The sequence below is a fragment of the Ovis canadensis genome, chromosome 25 (genome assembly GCF_042477335.2).
Source record: "Ovis canadensis isolate MfBH-ARS-UI-01 breed Bighorn chromosome 25, ARS-UI_OviCan_v2, whole genome shotgun sequence".
In the NCBI taxonomy this organism is placed as follows: Eukaryota; Metazoa; Chordata; class Mammalia; order Artiodactyla; family Bovidae; genus Ovis; species Ovis canadensis.
Genome location: NC_091269.1, coordinates 43,146,616 through 43,165,726, shown reverse-complemented (window position 1 = coordinate 43,165,726; position 19,111 = coordinate 43,146,616). Strand labels below are relative to the sequence as shown.

The following is a 19,111-nucleotide window of genomic DNA, read 5'->3' as shown; positions in this document are numbered from 1 at the left end:
AAGGCAAATCAAGACCCCCAGATGTAAAGATCCTGCTCTTTGGGAAAGTCAGACTGAGGAGAGTGAGATGCTAATTAGGAAAAAACAATTCAGAAAACTTTCCCCAATAGTAGTAAAGGAATAGGAGGGTTGAAGGGACATTTGAGAACAGCCTATAAATCCGGTCCATTTGGCCTTACTGACCCCACACAGCCCTTTTCATGGACCCCTCCAGGAGGGCCCCCTTCCAGCTCAGGTTTGAGACCACCCACAGACACTCCCACTTTGCTGTGGCCTCCCTGGTCCTGCGCCACAGAGCGCAGTGGCCTCTTGGCTGGCCTGACCCCCAGTAGTTGATTCTCTACACAGCAGCCAAGTGAGCTTTTGCAAAATGCACACCCCATTTGTCCATCCACCACCCAAAGTCCTCTAGTGCCTTGTCTCCCGTGGGTTTAAAGTCAAAGACCTTCCAGGGACGGTGTCCCATGTCCTCGGTGATCTGCCCGGTCCCAGCCACTCTTTCTCACCCGAATGGCCTTCTACTCTCAGCCTCTCTCGCTTTGATTCACAACCATTCAGCCTTTTAGGGCTCCTCGAGCAGCCCAGACTCATTCCCCTCTCACAGGCCACAGGATTCGCTTCCCCTCCATCTCTGCTTTGCTCCCTCCTCCTCATCACTGAGGTCCCTGCTCAAATGTCACCCCTCAGTGAGGTCTCACCTCACAACCCCACTACCCTCACTCTCAGTCACATCACCCTGGTTTATATTCCTCATCACACTAACCACCTGAAATATGATTTGTTTAGGCCTTTTTGGTCTCTCACCCACCTCTGCACTGAAAATTTCATGAGTACAGGAATCTTTGGGACTCTCACCATCGAGCATCCAACACAGAGCCCAAGGCCCAGCACACAGTGGTTACTCAGTAAACACTTGTTGAATGAATGCGTGTATTAATTTTCTATCTCCCTATGTTGCTTCTTCTAAGTAGAAAATACCAATACTCTTCCCACAGAATTTGCTCAGGGTTTCCTGAAACTAAGCCCCAAACCAGCCCCTTTCAACCCACCTCGAAAGAGCAAGGCAAATTGAGTTACCAATGATGACACCAACTTCACAGTAGGGATCGTCATAGGCGCACGTCATCATGGTCCCCACGGTGTCGTTGACCAAAGCCAGGATGTCCACATCTAAGTCCTGCTGGAACACCAGTCCCAGAGGGCATCAGTGTGTGGGAGAGAGGCACTATTCCCTTAGTTTTCCCCATGCTGCTAAATCACTTCAGTCATGTCCGACTCTGTGCGACCCCAGAGACTGCAGCCCACCAGGCTCCCCCGTTCCTGGGATTCTCTAGGCAAGGACACTGGAGTGGGTTGCCATTTCCTTCTCCTACGCATGAAAGTGAAAGGTGAAAGTGAAGTTGCTCAGTTGTGTCCGACTCTTAGTGACCCCATGGACTGCAGCCCACCAGGCTCCTCCGTCCATAGGATTTTCCAGGCAAGAGTCCTGAAGTGGGGCACCATTGCCTTCTCCTAGGGAAAGCAAAAGTAATGAAGGTGCCTGGTTGAGAGAATCACTAGATCCTGCCCTCTGGGCCTGCCTTATTAAGAAATAAGGCCTTTGCTCCACTGCAGTTGTCTGCCTTCAATCAAGATGTTCTGACTTTTCCTGCTGACCCCTAGATCCTACACACCTGTGACTCAAGATGAACTAGCAAAACAGGAAAGAACTGTTAGGGAAATTAAAATGGAGGTAGTCTTGTTTGGGATTCAAAATTAGGGGAGCAGGCCTCTGACTGACTTCCGACCTTGGCAGAACTACAGGTCTGCCTGCAAGCACACGGGTGGTTACCAGCAAGTCAAGCGGCACTTTAGAGAAGAAAGGAGTGGGTCTTGGACTTTCTTAAGCCCCTGGAGACCTCGCTAGTCCCCCAGGGTCTAAGGAATCTTAAGATTCACAAGTTGAAACGAACAGCATTGTAAAAGTTAAAGGAAAACCAGAGCTGCATTTTTATGTGAAAACTGGTTAATAGTAGTTTGCAGGCTGGGATTATAAGCAGAAGCCCCCAGAACTGCGATCTGAAGTCTCACCCATGATGTGGATGCACCACCTTGGACCCCTTTCCCAACTGGGGCTCCAGATTGCTGTTACTCGGGACTTCCCAGTGTTGTTCAAGTATGGATGTAGGTTGTCGGCCCAACTGGGTGATATATACACTGTTATTCCTCTCTGTTGTTTCTGTTTCCTCTGATGACCGTATATTGAAATTAAGTTAAATAATCTTCTAGAAAAAATTTAAATTGCTAAAAAAAAAGAAGAAGAAGAAGAAGAAAGAAGGACTTTCTCAAGGTTTAAGGTCCAGGAGAGAAAAAGAGCAGTTGAGACTGAGAGTGAATGAAACCCACGCTCCTGTTTCATGGGTGAAGGCCTCTGAGCAATGAAAGCATGAGGGACAGATCTCCAGGACTCCAGCCAGTGCCTGAAGAATGCTGAGGAATCATGTTTATCCTAGGAGGAATGGTGCCTCCAGCAGAAAACACCAAAGTCCTCGTCCACAGGGACATTTTAACCAGCCTTAGCCAGGTCCTCTCTGTGAGCAGCACCAGGGATTTCCTGTTCTATCAAGTCATCGAGGGTTATTGCACCACGGTCCCACAAGGTTTGGGAGAGCATTTTAAAGCAAAATGAAAACAATAAGAGAAAACGTATACAAAAGGCTACGATAGCAACTTTAAAGAGAAAAGAAACTGGAAGGGTATACTTCAAAATATTTCTCACATTGTCAGTGTAACAAGTCAATTGGGTTAATTTGTGTACTCAGGTCAGCCAGGAGCATGGCTTGCTTTAATAGTTCTTTAAATTATTGTAAAATGTATCCAACAAATAGAGATATTCAAGGAGTAGGGTGTGGAAAATGGGAGAGAGAACCAGACAGGAAAGAAAATGACCTTTCATGCCTCAGAGAGGAAAGGTGAGGCCTTGGAGCCTCACACAGCATAAAGTCTAAACAAGACCCCTGAAGAGACTGTGGCAGCTGGGGAGGCCCCAGGGAAGTATGGGTCACCCTTCAACAGTAATTAGAACACTTGCCACATACCAGGCCCACAGGAGGGTTTATCCAAATTGGCCACATCTGTGCTACAGTGAGAACTTTCTTAAGATCAAGTCCTTCTCTGATTCTCCTTCAGGGGCAGGCACAGTAGAAGGCAACCCTTCCCCACCCCCGCAAGAGATAAGGGCTGGAACTTGGGGAGCTCCCCACACCAAGATGGGTTCCTTACCTGGTGTCTTTTCATAGCATTGGTCAGAGAGCTCACTACGTCTGTGCCCAGAACTCCCCTCGCCTTAAACTTCTTCGTCCACGAAAGCAGGATACCCTGGGGGAAGATATTAGATCCAGACAAAATAAAGAAGGCACTCAGTTCTGAAAATGAGCTGCAGAAATTTCATGCTTACTACAGTGGGTCCCCTGTAGCCTTCTCTTTAAGCTGAGTCACACCAATTCTTTCATTTCCTTAGAGGCCTTTTCTAATAATTTCGACATGCTTCTTACTCTCATCTGAGCAGTTTAAAATATTATAAACAGGGGCAGAAAGAACAATGGCTGCAGAGTCAGAATGCTTGGGTTCACAACACATTGTACAAGTCATTTAACCTCCCTGAGCCTCAGTTTATTCATCTGGAAATGGAAACATCACCTCCCTGCCTCTGTCTCAGGAGTGTTCTGATGGAAGTACCCGGAATGTGGTAGATACATGATGTGTGCAGAATGTCTAGTTTGCCAGGTCCACAAAGCAGAACCAACATGTTACCTTGTAAGACTCTTTTGGGGACTGAATTTCAACTTGGAAAAATGGATCTCAATATGCATTATCAATTATCTGCTTACAAGTGGTGTTTCTCAAAGAGTTTCAAGTCTAACCTAGCAAATAATCACAGGATTTTTCAGACTGAAGGAGAACTTGGAGATTAAAAGATGCCCAAGGTTACCTAGTGGAGAGGAGTTGAGCCCAAACTTACAAACTCCCTGACTAGCCCCACCCCCTCAGCTTATGAATAAAGCAGACAAGCTTCAGAAAAGAAGGAAGTTGCTCCGAGTATCATAGTCAGTGAAAGTATCATAGTCAGTGAAAGTATCATAGTCAGTGAAGGAGAGAGCCCAGCTGGAATGCAGGTTTCTGACACTAACCCCCTCCCCTACACCCCTCTAACCCCCCACCCCCACTTCAGAGAGCAGGTTTTTTCCCTGCACCACAGCGCTACCTAGTGGTAGCTTCCCCTAACTTCTGCCCTCTTGGGCTATGGTAACTCCTGCCTCACCGGACAGAGGAGTGAGAGATTGTTTGGTGGTATCCCCTCAAAAAGGATGCCAGGGACAATGTGGGACCTGTTAAGGGGAGATATATGGGGGAGTGGGGAATAAATGTATGTGACATATTGTTAGATGGGGAGAAAAAGCTGTACATACAGCATAGCACCAGTATTCAATATAGATACGATTGCAAGGGGCTCAGACAGTAAAGAATCCGCCTGCAATTCAGGAAACCCAGGCTCAGTCTCTGGTTGAGGAAGATCCCCTGGAGAAGGGAATGGCTACCCACTCCAGTATTCTTGCCTGGATATTTCCATGGACAGAGGAGGCTAACAGGCTATAGTCCATGGGATCCCAAAGAGTCGGACACGACTGAGTGACTAACACTTTCATGACTGCAAGGAAAACCCAATAATTCTAGTAGTGGGTGTCTCTGAAGCTTGAGATTAGAGGATTCTTTAAAGTTTTCAATTCCAACCCTCTTTTCTCTCTCTTTTTTCCCCTACCTTTAAGAAATATTGCCATTTTATCATCAGAAACACACATACACACACAGAAATTTTTCTTTAAGACTTTTCTGTTTCCTCATTTAAATAAACAAAACAACAACAAAATGACCTTCTCCTTTAAGTCCAATGCCCTGGTCTTCTTTAATCATTTTCTAGTGTCACAAAGAATCCTCCTCAGTCACACCCCTTCAGGAAGTCTTCCCTTTCCCACCTCCTTCTGTACCTACATGGCCGATCAGACTCCACCTTCTCCAAAGCCCTTATTTTCATGTCACAAATTTACATGCATCAGAATCATGGTTAAACAGCTATGCCCACTCTTGGTTGTTATTACTAATTCATTTCCTTGTGACTGAAACTTTTCTACTTCAGACTTCTCTGAAAGGCAGCCTGGGAGGAGATTTTATAAAATGCAAGTAATTCAACTAGAGTTTGAAGAGAAATATTTTCACCTTTACTTGATATAATCAAGCCACCCTTGCCTAGTTTAAATGTCATCTGAAAATTCTCCTTGGTGTACAACACAAAATGGGTCAAATGCTTTCAGGCACCTGTTGGTATTTTAAAAAAAAACAATTTTATTTACTTACTTTTGGGCGGGGGGTGTGTGGCATGCTGCACAGCATGTAAAAAATCTTAGTTCTCTGACCACTGATCAAGCCTACACCCCCCTACACTGGGAGCAGGGAGAATAAACCACTGGATCAGCAGGGAGTCCCCTGCTGGCATTTTAAACAACTTTCTAGAACTGTGTCTTTTTGGAAAATCAGTGTGGTCAGAGAGTTTGTGAGCTTGGGCTGAGCAATTCTTGGCTGTGTGTCCTTGGGTAAGTCTCTTAACCTCTCTGAACTGCAGTTTCTTCAAATATAAAATAGAAATAATTTTATCTGCCTCATATGATTGCTTTGGGATTTTAATGAGGTTATACACATGGAGAGTTCAACACAGTACAAGTGTAAAAATGTGAGGTATAGTCTGTCATCACTATCCTAATCTTCCTTCTTCTTAGGGCCTCGCTGGTGGCTCAGACGGTAAAGCGTCTGCCTGCAATGCTGGAGACCCGGGTTCGATTCCTGGGTCAGGAAGATCCCCTGGAGAAGGAAACTGGCAATCCACTCCAGCACTTAAGGTCTCTGTTCCTAAGCTCAAATAAGAGGTGTTTAACTATCTGGAGAATTGAGGCCTGATTTCCTGACTCCCCCCACTTTCCCTACTGACTTGTGGGAACTCTGTCCTTTCAACGTGCAAAGACAAGCAAAGCTTCACCTGGCCTCTTCTAACTTCCCTGAAACCTTTACACTATTTTCCCCCTAATTCTTTCTTTAGAAAATAACTAATCAGTAAACCTCAGCCCATATCCTGTATCAATAGGTGATGGTAAATTCCCATTCAATGGAATCCAGTAAATGATTGATTGCACATTTCAATTGTCAGATAGTTATCAAGCAGCTATTAAATATTAGACACTGTGCTTGAGACCCTAGAAATGGACAGGAAGAACAATATAAAATAGTGCCTGCCCTCCAGAAATATCTGTTCAGTTGAGGGACAAGATACAAAAGCATGAAGAGACAAGTTGTATAGGGACATTCATTAAAACTTTGAAGCTACCATCGATGTTACCAGGCACAGCGCTCAGCACATTACAGAGGCTTTGTCTAAGCTTCACTTCAGCCCAGTGAGTAGACAGTGTCCCTGTTTTACAGATAAGAAAAAAAGGGACCCAAGAAGTTAAGTAACTTGTCCAGAGGACACAATATGTCCTGAGCCATGATTCCAAGCCAGGTTTATTAAATGTGAAAACCCACTCCCTTTCCACTATCCCATAATCAATAAACATCTCAAGGCAACAACATCAAACACACCCTAAGTCAAGGTGGGTCCATGAATTGGCTGTGAGCTGGGGGCCATGACTGGTCTGGGCAGCAAGAGTTCAGGGACCATCACCCCAGGCAGGAGAGCTGATTCAAGACAATAGCCTCCTGGCCCCAGAAAGCTCACTGTCCTGTTATATGGCCCTTTATTTATTTCCACAGATTCACGTAAGATCAGGTTTATCTTCTCCCCATCTACAAACTGATAATCTGAGGCACAGAGAGGTGGATTACCCGAGTGCCCAGCTGGCTAGTTGCACAGCTAAGAGTACATCCCAGAGGCCAGGTCTGCTCAGTAACACTGTCCCTCCAGTGACCCCACCTCAGCCCTCCTCCTAAGGGCTCACTGTAGAAGGAGGCTCCCCGGCCTTCCCCTTATTCTAGTGAACTATGTCAGTGCTTCCGAGTGTGGTCGCCAGACCAGCAACATCCGTACCACCCAGTAACTATTAAAAATACAAATCTAAGGCTCCATTGGTTAAGAAACTCCTGCATGGGGCCCAGCAATCTGTGTTTAACAAGCCCTCCAGGGGTTCTGACTAAACCAAGGTCTGAGAACCACTGAGCTTGGTGGTGAAAACATTTCCTTCCTTGTGCTATGCCCGGGGTAAATGTAAACTCAAGGCAGCCGTGTTACCATATTCTTTGCCTCACATGTTTAAAAACAAAGAAAAAGCAAACATGAAAACTCCTGCTGATCTTTCCTGTTCCCAGCCTGATCCCCTCACATGCCACATTCTCCAGCTCCAAACCCAAATCCTATACAGCCTATTCCCTCCCTTGCACCAGTCTTACCTCTTCTAATTTAGTCTGTTTGCAGGGAAAGGAAAAGGTTAGGCCAAGAGGTAATTTCTTCTTCGTCAATTCTTTGGTCTTCATGAAATCTGCCAGACAGTCAGCTACGTACTCAAACAGCTACAGGGAAAAGAAAGTATAGGACACAGGGCTAAGGTCATCCAGAAACTTGCTACCAAGGACCACCTTCACAGAGCCCCCAGTCTTGGTACCTCTGTGCCATTCCCTCGGATGATTTCATTAGGTGTTGGGTAAAACTGACTCTCCATCTGGACATTTCGTTTCCCCTCTTCAGAGACTTGCACCTTCAAGACTCGAAACTTGGATCCTCCAAGATCCAGGGAGAGAAATTCCCCATTTTCTATGAAAAATATAAACCCCCCAAAGTTATCATTTACTGAGAGTCTGCTATACACAAGCTCTGCATTAGAAGTTGGACTGTGATAAATATGAAATCTCACACCCCTACAAGCCAGGTATGCCCGTGTGCCAAGACTCTAGAAGTGTGACTGTTGATTTGCACCCTCCCAGTGAAGGGCAAAGTTGGGGTGTGACCCAAGTCTGCCTGCCTCTGCCGCCTCAGCCCTGCCCACTGAGCCATCCTGTGGGGAATAAATGTGTTCATCGGGAGAGGGGAAATGTGAATGCACTTTAGGCAGGTGGTAATAGAAATGTGCCTTGAGAGACTTCTCTGGTGGTGCAGTGGATAAGAATCCACCTGCTGATTGAATCCGCACGGGTTCAATCCCTGGTCTGGGAAGATTCCACATGCTGCAGTGAGACTAAGACCACGCACCGCAACTACTGAGCCTGCGCACACACGGTAACTACTGAAGCCCATGCATACAAAGAGCCTGTGCTCCGCAACACGGGAAAATGCTGCAGTGAGAAGCCTGCACACCATAACTAGAGAGAGCCTGCAGGCAGCAAAAGACCCAGCACAACCAAAAATTTTAAAAAAAGAAAGAAAGAAACGAGCCTTGAGGATGGAGCTTATTCTAGCACACCACAACCACCACAACCAGGAAGGGAGAGTTGATACTTCACAAAATTCAAATAAGGCAGAAAAGACAGGATTTCAGGGAAGAGAATCCAGCTTCATGCAAGCCTCAGTCTCATGGACAGAGAGAAAATACTCTAGGAGGGAAGGGAGGCAAACACCTAATTCTGGCCCTCAAGGAGCCAAGGATGCTTAATATTTTGGGGCAGAGTCATTCCAAAAGGAGAAAATGTAACATGACCTAGCCCAGTATAAGACAGATGCTATTAATAAGAAGGTAGAAATGACACATGTATTGGGGTGAGGCGGCCCACCCTGATGTCAATCCATCCAGCCAGAATTCCTGCCTAGGACCCTGCCAGTGTCTTTAGCATCAGCCACAGATATGGGATGGGAGCTCGTGTGTGCAGACCCTTGAACCAACAAGTCTTCGTACAAAATTAACTGTGCTGGAAAATTGGCTGCGTGTACCAGGCATACTTCATGACATATACCCAAGGCATGTATAAATGAAACTCCATGCACATTAATCTGGTCACTCAAATGGCCTTTTTTTGGTACCATGTGACCCTAGACACAGCTGCCTGAATCTAAGGGACCAGCTAACCATTCAGATTCAGTCCTTGTAAAATGTGAAATAAAACACAGAGGGAAATTGCTAGTAGGTGGTAAAAACAGAAATGGAAGCATTTTGCACACCAGAGGTCAGCTGATAGCCAAAGTGGCCACATGGTAGGCTGAAACCGTAGACACTGGGCTTTCCTGCTCTGGCTTGCGCTGTGTCTGGCTTGTGCCCCTGTTCCTTCTCCACTCTCTAGCACAGCATCTCCCAAAGGTACACAGGGACTGAATGAGTAGATTTCTGGAGATTCACGATCTCCAAGGGGAGAAGCCTGGGAAACTGTATATTTAGGAATTACCCCATTGAAGTGAAAGTGAAGTTGCTCAGTTGTGTCTGACTCTTTGCGACCCCATGGACTGTAGCCTACCAGGCTCCTCAATCCATGGGATTTTCCAGGCAAGAGTGCAGGAGTGGGCTACCATTTCCTTCTCCAGGGGATCTTCCCAACCCAGGGATTGAACCCAGGTCTCCCGCATTGTAGGCAGACGCTTTACCATCTGAACCACCAAGGAAGTCCCCCAGGAGTTACCCCAGGTGAGTCTTATGCTTAGGCAAGTGTGGAACCTTTGCCCCAGTGCAGATGTCTGGGGCCCTCAGCTGATAATACAGAGGCTGCTGGTCTCACCCACAAGGCTCAGCCTCCAAGCGGCCTAGGAGGCTGCCTGGAGGCAGAGGTCAAGAAGAGAGGCCTAAAGAATCACTGACACATTCAAATCACAAGATGGGCACTTCCTGTCCCCCTTCCCTTGTGACTGGTGGAGGAGAAGGCACAAATGACAACCATGCTTTTAAGGCTCTTGTAAGCACAGTCAAGCGCAGCTCCCTGACTGACAGCTAGGAGGTAACGAAGGCTCTATCAGGTTACCCGCCTCAGACAGGTTCAGATGAAGGAGGGGAAACTAGAGAATGGGCCAATGCAGATGGATTTCTTCTGGAAACTGCACACATTTCAGAAATGGAGGTCCCAAGAGATTAGGAAATAATCCTAAAATCAGACCAGGAGCTCAGAGGAGCTCCATAGCACTTGGGACATTTTGGAGAGTTTCAAGCATTCCTTGTACATGACCTCATCTGATGCTACCAAACCTACACGTTGGTGGACAAACTGGCCACATCTCTTTTACTAATGAGAACAGGGGTACAGTGGTTCTGGGACTTGACAAAGGCATGTGGCTCCACAAAGACTCTGGGCCCAGGGACCTCACTGCAGCAGAATCCCTAGTGAGACCGATTGTGTAGTGAGAGGCTCAGAGGAGACCATGAAGACAGGAGGTGGCGTCTCCTGGCCTGATGAGGAGGTAATTTCTAAAACTTGGTCAGTTTCACTTCCAAACCTTCCTGAAGCAGCCAGCAGCCTCCAGACCATCGAAGGCCGCTTCCCCTTGCTTCTGGGGACACACCTCTACAAGAAGAGACAAAGCACTGGAATCCAGGAGGACTCTGAGCTGGTGCTCCCCAGCACACACACCCCTCAGGACTCAGGTGCTTCTCTGAATGGCCCCAGAGGACCCATCAAGGACCACAGTCTTCTCAGCATTCTCAAAGAGCAGTGTCAGAACTCAGCAGAGATTTCAAAGCAGGACTGTCTCTCTTCAGAGCTTGTGTTTCTCCACGTGGTACAGAGCCCATGCCGCACAACCCCCACCAGCAAGGGAATGGGTCTTTCCCATCACAGTTCCCAGGAGCCTCTCAAATGGCAGAGTCAAGCAACTTTGGCCTAGGTGTTCTCCCAGTGGGGCCCAGAGCCCTGCTAATCCAATCAAATATCCCTGAGCACTTCCTAAACTTTAGTCCTTGCTCCCTTGAAAGCCCCAAAGCTCCTGCTGGAGCTTGGTTGGAGCACTGGGACTCTGACATTCGGGGGAGCCCCTTGTTCCTCACTGCTCTCATCTGACTTGGGGATAAGAGCTCCACTATGGGGTTCTTATGGGGATTGTATGAGACAGTGAGTCCCTAGCACCCCATGACCAGAGGAGGTGTGTAGTAGATACCAGTTTCTTTCCTTCCTATGGCTTTACCCAGAGGCTGAGAGTAGAGCAGTTTGATGGCAAAATAATAGTTCCCACAAGATGTTTACATCCTGATCATGGGTCCTATGAATATATTAGGTTCTGTGACAAGAAGGAACGAAGGTTGCCAATAGAATCAAAATTGCTCATCAGTTGGCCTAATGTAATCACAGGGTTTTAAAGTATGGAAAGGGAGGCAGAAGGGTCAGAGTCAGAGATCTGAAGATGCTACACTGGGGCTTGAAGATGGGAAGGGCATGAGCCAGGGAACATAGGAAAAGCTGGGAAATGCGAGGAAACAGAGAGACTCTTCCCTAAAGCCTCCACCAGGAACGCAGCTCAGCCGCATCCTGACGATAGCCCTTGCTTATAGACCCATCTCAGACTTCTGACCTCCGGGGCTGCAAGAGAATAAATGTGCGTTGTTTAGAGCTACTAAGTATGTGCTAACTTATTACAGCACCAAGAGAGAACACATTTTGCAGATAGAAAAAATCAAAGCTAAACATTTTGCCAAAGGTCTCTGATGAATGACAGGCCTGGGCCTAGAACTCAGGTTTCTTCAACCAGCATTTAATATTTTTTCCACTATACTACCTTCCACAACTTGCTATCTGTAGCCCAGAACCTAGGCACTTAGGAGTGAAATGCCATTTACTATCCATTCTGCAGACATTTCAGGCCTAGCATGCATCCAGGACTATGCGGCGCTCAGAGCACTGTGGTGAAGAAGATGCAGACTCCGCCCTCAGGGAGCATTGGTCCAGTGGGGAGACTCCCATACACAGCAGGGTGACAAGCACCTAACCCAGCATGGGGATGCTTCCCAGGTGGAGTCAGTGATCTCTACACTAAGGTGGAAAGGCCAGGTTGGTGTTCATAAGGGGAAGAGTGTTGGGATGCTCCAGCAGGAGAGGGCACAGAATACATAGGGCCAAGGCAGGCAGGGAGAAAGCAAGATGTATTTGAACTTTGGCTCAAAACTTCTGATATGGGACATTACTGGAGTCAGGAAGGTGGGAGGGGGAATGTGGAGAGAGGGCTTGGAGAAGTAAGCCAGGACACAGGAGACAACTTCAGGTACCCATCAGCCAAAAGGGAGCCAGGGGGAGCAGTGTCCCCGGCCACCCCTAGCCTCACTCACCCGAGCCATCTGGAATGGCCCTGACGAAGGTGGGCAGCATCTTCACCGAGGCTGTGGGGTTGGTGTCCTTCCCTAGGCCCTTCTGCATTTCCGCCTGGAAGCGAGCCATGATGTCCAAAAGGGTCTCATCAGAGAGGCGCATGTGGTACAGGAACCTGTCCACCTGGAACAGGTGCAGAGTGATCAGGGTTGGCTGCTGGGGGCACCTGCCCTCCACTCAAGGATGTTAATTCCCACTCCAGGCAGAAAGCTGCATTCCTGACTCAGGACAGCTTCTTCTTCTTCTTTTTTTTTTTTCTTTTTAAGATTTATTTATTTATTGTTGGCTCTGCCAGGTCTTCGTTGCTGTGCACGGGCTTTCTCCAGTTGCAGAGAGCAGCGGTCTCTCTCCAGCTGTGGCGTGCAGGCTTTTCACTGTGACAGCTTCTCTTAAGGGGCACAGGCTCTAGGCTGAGTAGCTGTTGCTCATGGGCTCAGCTGCCACACGGCATGTGGGATCCCCCCGAAGCATGAACTGAACCCATGTCCCCTGCATCGGCAGACAGACTCTCAACCACTAGACCACCAGGGAAGTCCCTGGGACAGCTTCTTGATGTGGATCCCCAAAGGCCCCTTGCCTGACTCCTCACTGAGCTTAGAAGAACAGAATTGAATGGAAAACTGAGGGATGAGGGGTAGGGACTTTTCCCCCTGAAGGACAAACCCTGAGGGAAAAATGGTCCCCCCACTTTTCTGATGGGACAATAGAGGGGCAAAAACAAGAAGGACTCAGTTTCTAATTCCCTAATGGGAAAAGGTCCTCACCATTTCCCCATTGCCTCTCCATTGGAAGAGACTAGCTTATAGAATGAACCTTAAATTCCAAAACAGGAAGCTTTCTTTTATGCAATGATAATACTAGTTATTTACATGTCTCCCCTTGTTTATGGGCTGCTAGGAAGCTCAAAGCCAAGTTCAGTTTCCAAGCACAATCTCTGAAGTCCAATACTTTAAATTTCCTTTTTAACTGAGGTTGTTCTAACTAAGATGAAGTTTAATTTTTAAAGCCAGCTCAAATTGCTATTGGAAATGAGTGGATGTCACTCACATAATCAGAACATTGGGACAAAAGACAAATGCCCCAATGGAGGAAAGATATAAAAGTTATTCTTGCTGTACACAGTCCATTTTAAAGTAGGAAGTCACATCTTACTACCTCCCTTCCCATGCTAACACTAGTCACTAGATGGCGTGGCTTGGATTCCCAGGGCTCACTGGGACAGTGGGACAGGCACCCTGTATTGCCACCCTGCTTTATATACTGAACAGCCTCGCTATTCATCCAGGTCACAAGAAGGCTTGATCTGGGCACATTCCTACAGGAATTGCTTCCCCACACTTTTCCCTAAGGCTAAGAACATCAGCTGCAGTCTAAAAAATGCTTCTTTGTATGATACCTCATCTAATCGCCAAGATATCCATTTGAGTCTCTTGCGTTGTGGGCAGATTCTTTACCGTCTGAGCCACCAGGGAAGCCCCTTGAGGCAGCCAGGTAAGGCCAGAATGATGGCTCCTAATTGAGAGATGGGGACTCCAAGGCTCAGAGCCATCAGGAGAGCTGTATGTCAGGGGCAGCACTGGGACTCCAGTTCCTCCATGTTCCTCACTCCAATGCTTCAAAGCTTTGTGCAGGACCCGCAAGTCCAACAGACAAAGCCAGGGGTCACATGACCTTTATCATAAGACAGGTACCCAGCCTTCAGCCAAGCCTAGAGGGCAGGCATCTCAGTTCAGTCCAGGGCCAGTATGGAGTCCTAAGCCAGTGAAGTGGTCCATGGCTTTGGGGGCCTGAGGGCCAGAAAGAGGTCAGAAGACCATCAAAGAGTCATTAACAAAAGAGGACAATTGGGCTTTCAGCATACTTGAGGAGATAGGATGGAACCAGGTCATGCTTCATTAAGGGCTTTCTGTTCACTCGGAGTCTGTTTATGACTAATCGGTTGGCACAGCAACAGACAAGGAGACAACCGACAGAAAGGACATGACCCAAGTAACTGGGGCTCAGAGAAGGGTGAGACGTGCCCCTCAGGAACTAAACGTGCTCCTTTCCCACCCCAAGGCCCTTCAGACAGGGGCCCTCAACCTACTGCTCATTTCTTCCCATCCCCAGAGTATAATGAGCTTCTCTAGGCATTCCCATAGCATCATCCTTTGTAAGTAATGGTTTTGAGGCCCTTTGGCAGTCGTTTGCCAGCTGACGTTTAAGAGAGTCATTCAGGACTTGGAGTTACTACTCCTGCTGTTTCAATAAGTTAAAGTTATGTCAAAAAAAAAATGTCAACTAGCATGGCTTTCTTGTTTTGTATATATTTTTTTATCTTCCACAACCCCTGGTAAAGCAGCTAGAAGAGAAGAATGAAACCTACCTTGGGACAAAAAGGCTATATTTTAAACCCAAACAGGTGATTTGAGGACTGTATAACCAGGAACACACATTGTAGGCACCAAGGAAGGCGCTTGAGTTCAGAAAACCAAGTCTACTCTTGGAGTGACTCACAAATCACGTGACATGAGATACTTTCTAAACAAAAGAAACAACAAGTAGCACATTTAACATAGAAAGAGCAAATTCAAAAATGTAAGCTCAAAGCTGCTGAATTACAGAATGTGGGAGCTGGAAGGGACTTTACAGATCACTTAGTCCAAAGGTCCCATATTATGAATTGAGAGTCATAAAATGGTTCAACTCTTGGACCCAGTGATTTCACTTCTGGAAACCTACCCTTAGGAAACAATCCCAAATATGGAGAATATTAAATGCATGCCTATGTTTAACATAGCAATATTTTAATTGGCAAAAAATGTTTGTGAAAGTAGCTGAATGTCCAAAAAGATGGGGAAGTTTAAATTATGGCATATCCAACTTGATCAAATATTATTATTGTTTAGTCACTAAGACTCTTTTGCAACCCCATGAACTGTAGCCCAGTGGCTCCTCTGTCCATGGAATTTTCTGGGCAAGAATACTGTAGTGGGCTGCCATATCCTTCTCCAGGGGATCTTTCTGACCCAGAATTGAACCCACATCTCCTGCATTGGGAGACGGATTCGTTTTTTTAAAATTCTATTTATTTTTTAATTGTGGCAGGTGGATTCTTTACCATTGAGCCACCAGGAAAGCCTCAACAGAATATTAGGAAGGTATTAAAATGATAGTTATGGCGAAATCTATATACATGGTTACGATATAACAGTAAGTGAAGGACATAGGTCCAGAACAATATGCACCATATAACTATAAAAACATCCACTGTGAAAAAAGGCTGCAAAGTCTTCCACATGGCAAATATGACAGTGTTTATGAGAAGGATGGGACCAAAGGTAACATCTCCACTTTTTGCAATGTTGACTTACTAAACTGTAAAAAGTACACATAGAAAACCCTAGCCAGTCCTTCTCTTATGAATGTACAATCTGCAGGTCAGTGACCAAACTCAGCTCAGTGCTATCACTAGGTCAAATAATGCCAATGCATGGAATTGGAAAAGCAGCCATAAGCATGGATTCTCCTTTCTCTTATCTTCCCTCTCTCTCTCTTTCCCTTTCTTCTTCCTTTCTGTTTTGTTTTCATTTTAATACTGGTATAAGCAGGTTTCAAAAATCACCCCAGGTTCTGAATACTAACACTTGCGGGCAAGTAGGGCCCAGGATCTTGACAACTCTCAAGGCGGGAAGCACAGAAACTCTGGAGAGGACTGGCTGCTTGACCAGGAGGGAGAACGAGCCTGTGCCTTTTGACCAGATGTACTGTCACCATGAGGACGGTGAATGAGTTGTTTTTTCTCTGAACCTGTGACTCATCCAAGCAGCTCATAAAACCTTGCTATGCCAGACACCTGCTGCCCATTCACTCCAGGTGGTTGGAAAATGTTGCTGACTATCCTTGCTCACCTCACTCTTAACTTTCTCCCCAGAGAGAGAAGGGTCACCTCCAGGCCTTGACAAACACCGATCCTCCTCCCAGAAGGACTGAGAAGAGATTGTTGGAGGCTGCGTACCTTGCCTCCTGGGCCTGCACCTGGGCTGGTGGACAAACATGTCCAGCCTGATTCCAGGGTGTGACTAAAGGTTAACCACCACAACAGGGCCCAAGGAAATGAAACTCATTTGCTAGAACTGGAGGTACAGAGTTTGCAAAGACTCCCCTTGGGGGCTGGAGAGACACCATGCAGCTCGCATCTTGACCAAGAAGTAAATGAATTCTTAAGCAGTGCTGTTTAGCACTTTTCCCCCTCCTTAAGCTGGCAGAGGGCTCCATGAATCTAATTGACAAATGAAAAGTCAGATAACTTAACTCTGACTGATTTACAATATTTTAAGATTTGCTGCAACCTGCAAGCCAGCTCCCTAATGAATGTAGGGAGGGAGGTTATCCCACCCAGTGCAGGAGGGCTGCCCAAAGGTGCCATGCTTCCTTGCTTTCAGGTTGAAAGGCTAGGAAGCATCATGATACAATGAAAAGAATGCTGGAAGAGGAGTCAGGGGCTTGGGTTTAATCCCTACTCCACCTTAAATACCTGGGTAATCTTGGCTAAACCAACCTACTGGCAGAAGGAGAAGAGGAAAACAGAGGATGAGATGATTCAATGGTACCACCAACTTGATGGACACGAGTTTGAGCAAGCTCCAGGAGTCGGTGAGGAAGTCGGGAATCGGGAAGCCTGGCACGCCACAGTCCATGGGGTTGCAAAGAGTCAGACGCGACTGAGCGACTGAACTGAACTGACCTGCTGGGAGGACCTCTGGTATCTATAAATTGAGCAATTTTTGTGCTCAGAGCCTTGCCACTGGTGTGGCTAGAGTGGCAGGCCGGCCTCATTCCAAGCTGCCAGGAGAGAATGCTGTTGGCCTCCAGCCTTGGCAACTTTTAATCAGCCCACCTTGGAATCAGTTTCATAGATAGGTTTCTTGGGCAAAGTGGCAAAATAATGCACATCATCAATAGCACACACACCCCTGGCAAACAGCACATACCAATAATTTATATTTTGATTACAATATGTGGAATCTCACACCCTTTTTGGTGTTTGCATTTATACTTTTCAAGCACGTGAAGAATCGTGTGAATTACTTCTAAAGTTCTCAAATTCTTTAAAAAAATAAAACAAAATTATTCTCCTTTGTAGCCCTCCCTCCTAAACATCTCTCACATTAAACACAACTATCTCCGGGCTTTTTACAGACTTTCTCCTCATCCCCTTCCCATCTGGTGTCTGCCAGGAATTTTTGAGTGAAATTGAAGGCTCAGGACAGTATGCAATGTACAGCTGATGGGAGATTTACCTCTTTGTCCCCCTCTGTGAGTTTTTTTTTTTTTAATCCTCTCCTGTGTGCCTTGTGCCTATGCTAATAAGCTCTCTTAAATCTTTTCCTGTGTAGGGGTCAGTTAACTCTATCAGGGGAGACAGAACCAGGTATCTCTCAGCTCTGAGAGTGCTTACCTTCTTGATCTGATCCTCCTTCAGCTTGGTGAAGTAAAACGCCAACAAGTGTACCGCAAACATTTTCTCCAAGTTTGGTTTCTCCTGAGGTGAGCAGAGGTTTCTGTGCAGTGTTACACCCACGTCTCTGGAGAGCTGCCCACTTCCGAAAGTCTAGCCTGGAGGCTTCCGGGGAACTAGGTGCTACAGATTATATACTTGCGGGCTGCTCAGTTCAATGATTAAACTTCACCCCCAGTCTCTGGTCCCTCCCTCCAGCACACGCTCGATTGTCTAATAGGAGGCTCAGGGTGGTAGCTGAGGGTTGGTGGAGGGCAGGCAAGGGGTGGGCTGCTTGACTCTTTGAGAACTGGGTGTCACAAAATCTCGTTGCTAAGCAACATGCTCAAGCTAGTGCCCCACCAAGCCCACTCAGCTGAGGAAAATCTTCTGAGGAGTTGACCATTAAACAAAGCCAATTCCCAACCAGCTGAGCTGCTCTGCAAAAGTCTAGTCTCAAAAAGAGTTTTCTTTTTGGTCCTTTCTTCTCAACACAGGGACGTAACTCTTGGATCCCTGCTCTTCCAGAGCACTATCTTAATTAAGAGTAAGTACTGCCTTGGTCAGAAGATTTCAAGAATGTTGGGGCAAATTCCTTCATTTGTGACAGATCAAGATCTCTTAGCTAACAGCCTGCGGTAATGGAAAAAAAAAAATCAATAAAGGTTTATCTTTTCAGAATGGTAAGCCAGAAAACCTTGATTTCCCAGATAAGGAACTAGAGAAAAAATATCCATGAGAAGGAATGAAATCACCTGTACTCATTGTACTCACTGTGCTGTTGGCAAGAAAAATCGAAGTCATAAGCAGGAAATGTCTCAGGCCACCGGGATGTTTGGTTCACGTATCTCACTCATCATACCTGATATGAGAAGGGCCCATAAAGGAACCGACGTATGGATACAACAGACCTTGATTCTTCCTGGAGTCACTGGTCAGCTAATAAAACCGACGACAACGTTAACAACAGTAGCTAACATGGATGGAACACTTACTATTTCCATTTTATAAATGTGAACACTGAGGCCCAGAAAGGTTAATTTACTCAAAATCACAAAGCTTGCAAATGAAGAATCGAATCCAGGAGTTTCATTTCAGGGCCCAGCTGTTAACCAATACACAACATTGCCTTTCTTCTTTTCCCACATGATAGATAAGAGCTACTACTAGCAGCAGCATTCTGTTGGGTTATTGTCGAGAATTCCAACTACAGTTGACCCTTGAGTAACACAGGGTTTGAACTGCATGGGTCCACTTATATGTGGATTTTTTTCAATGGTAAATACTACATTACTCCATGATCCAGGGCTGGTTGAATCCTGCAGATGTCGAATCGCATACATGGTG

At 46.4% G+C, this 19,111-nt stretch overlaps 1 protein-coding gene across 1 annotated transcript in view; it reads right to left on the bottom strand.

The window, feature by feature from the left end:
• The window catches only part of HKDC1 (hexokinase domain containing 1), a 41,746-nt gene extending 23,800 nt beyond the window's left edge, over window positions 1–17,946 (bottom strand). The window contains exons 1-6 of the mRNA XM_069571954.1: window positions 17,726–17,946; window positions 12,246–12,408; window positions 7,683–7,831; window positions 7,471–7,590; window positions 3,262–3,357; window positions 1,078–1,177 (exon numbers count right to left, since the gene is read on the bottom strand). Coding sequence (XP_069428055.1) covers window positions 1,078–1,177; window positions 3,262–3,357; window positions 7,471–7,590; window positions 7,683–7,831; window positions 12,246–12,408; window positions 17,726–17,788 — 691 coding nt within the window. The 5' untranslated portion in view covers window positions 17,789–17,946. The remainder of the gene's footprint in view (window positions 1–1,077; window positions 1,178–3,261; window positions 3,358–7,470; window positions 7,591–7,682; window positions 7,832–12,245; window positions 12,409–17,725) is intronic.
• Between the last annotated feature and the right edge of the window lie 1,165 nt (window positions 17,947–19,111).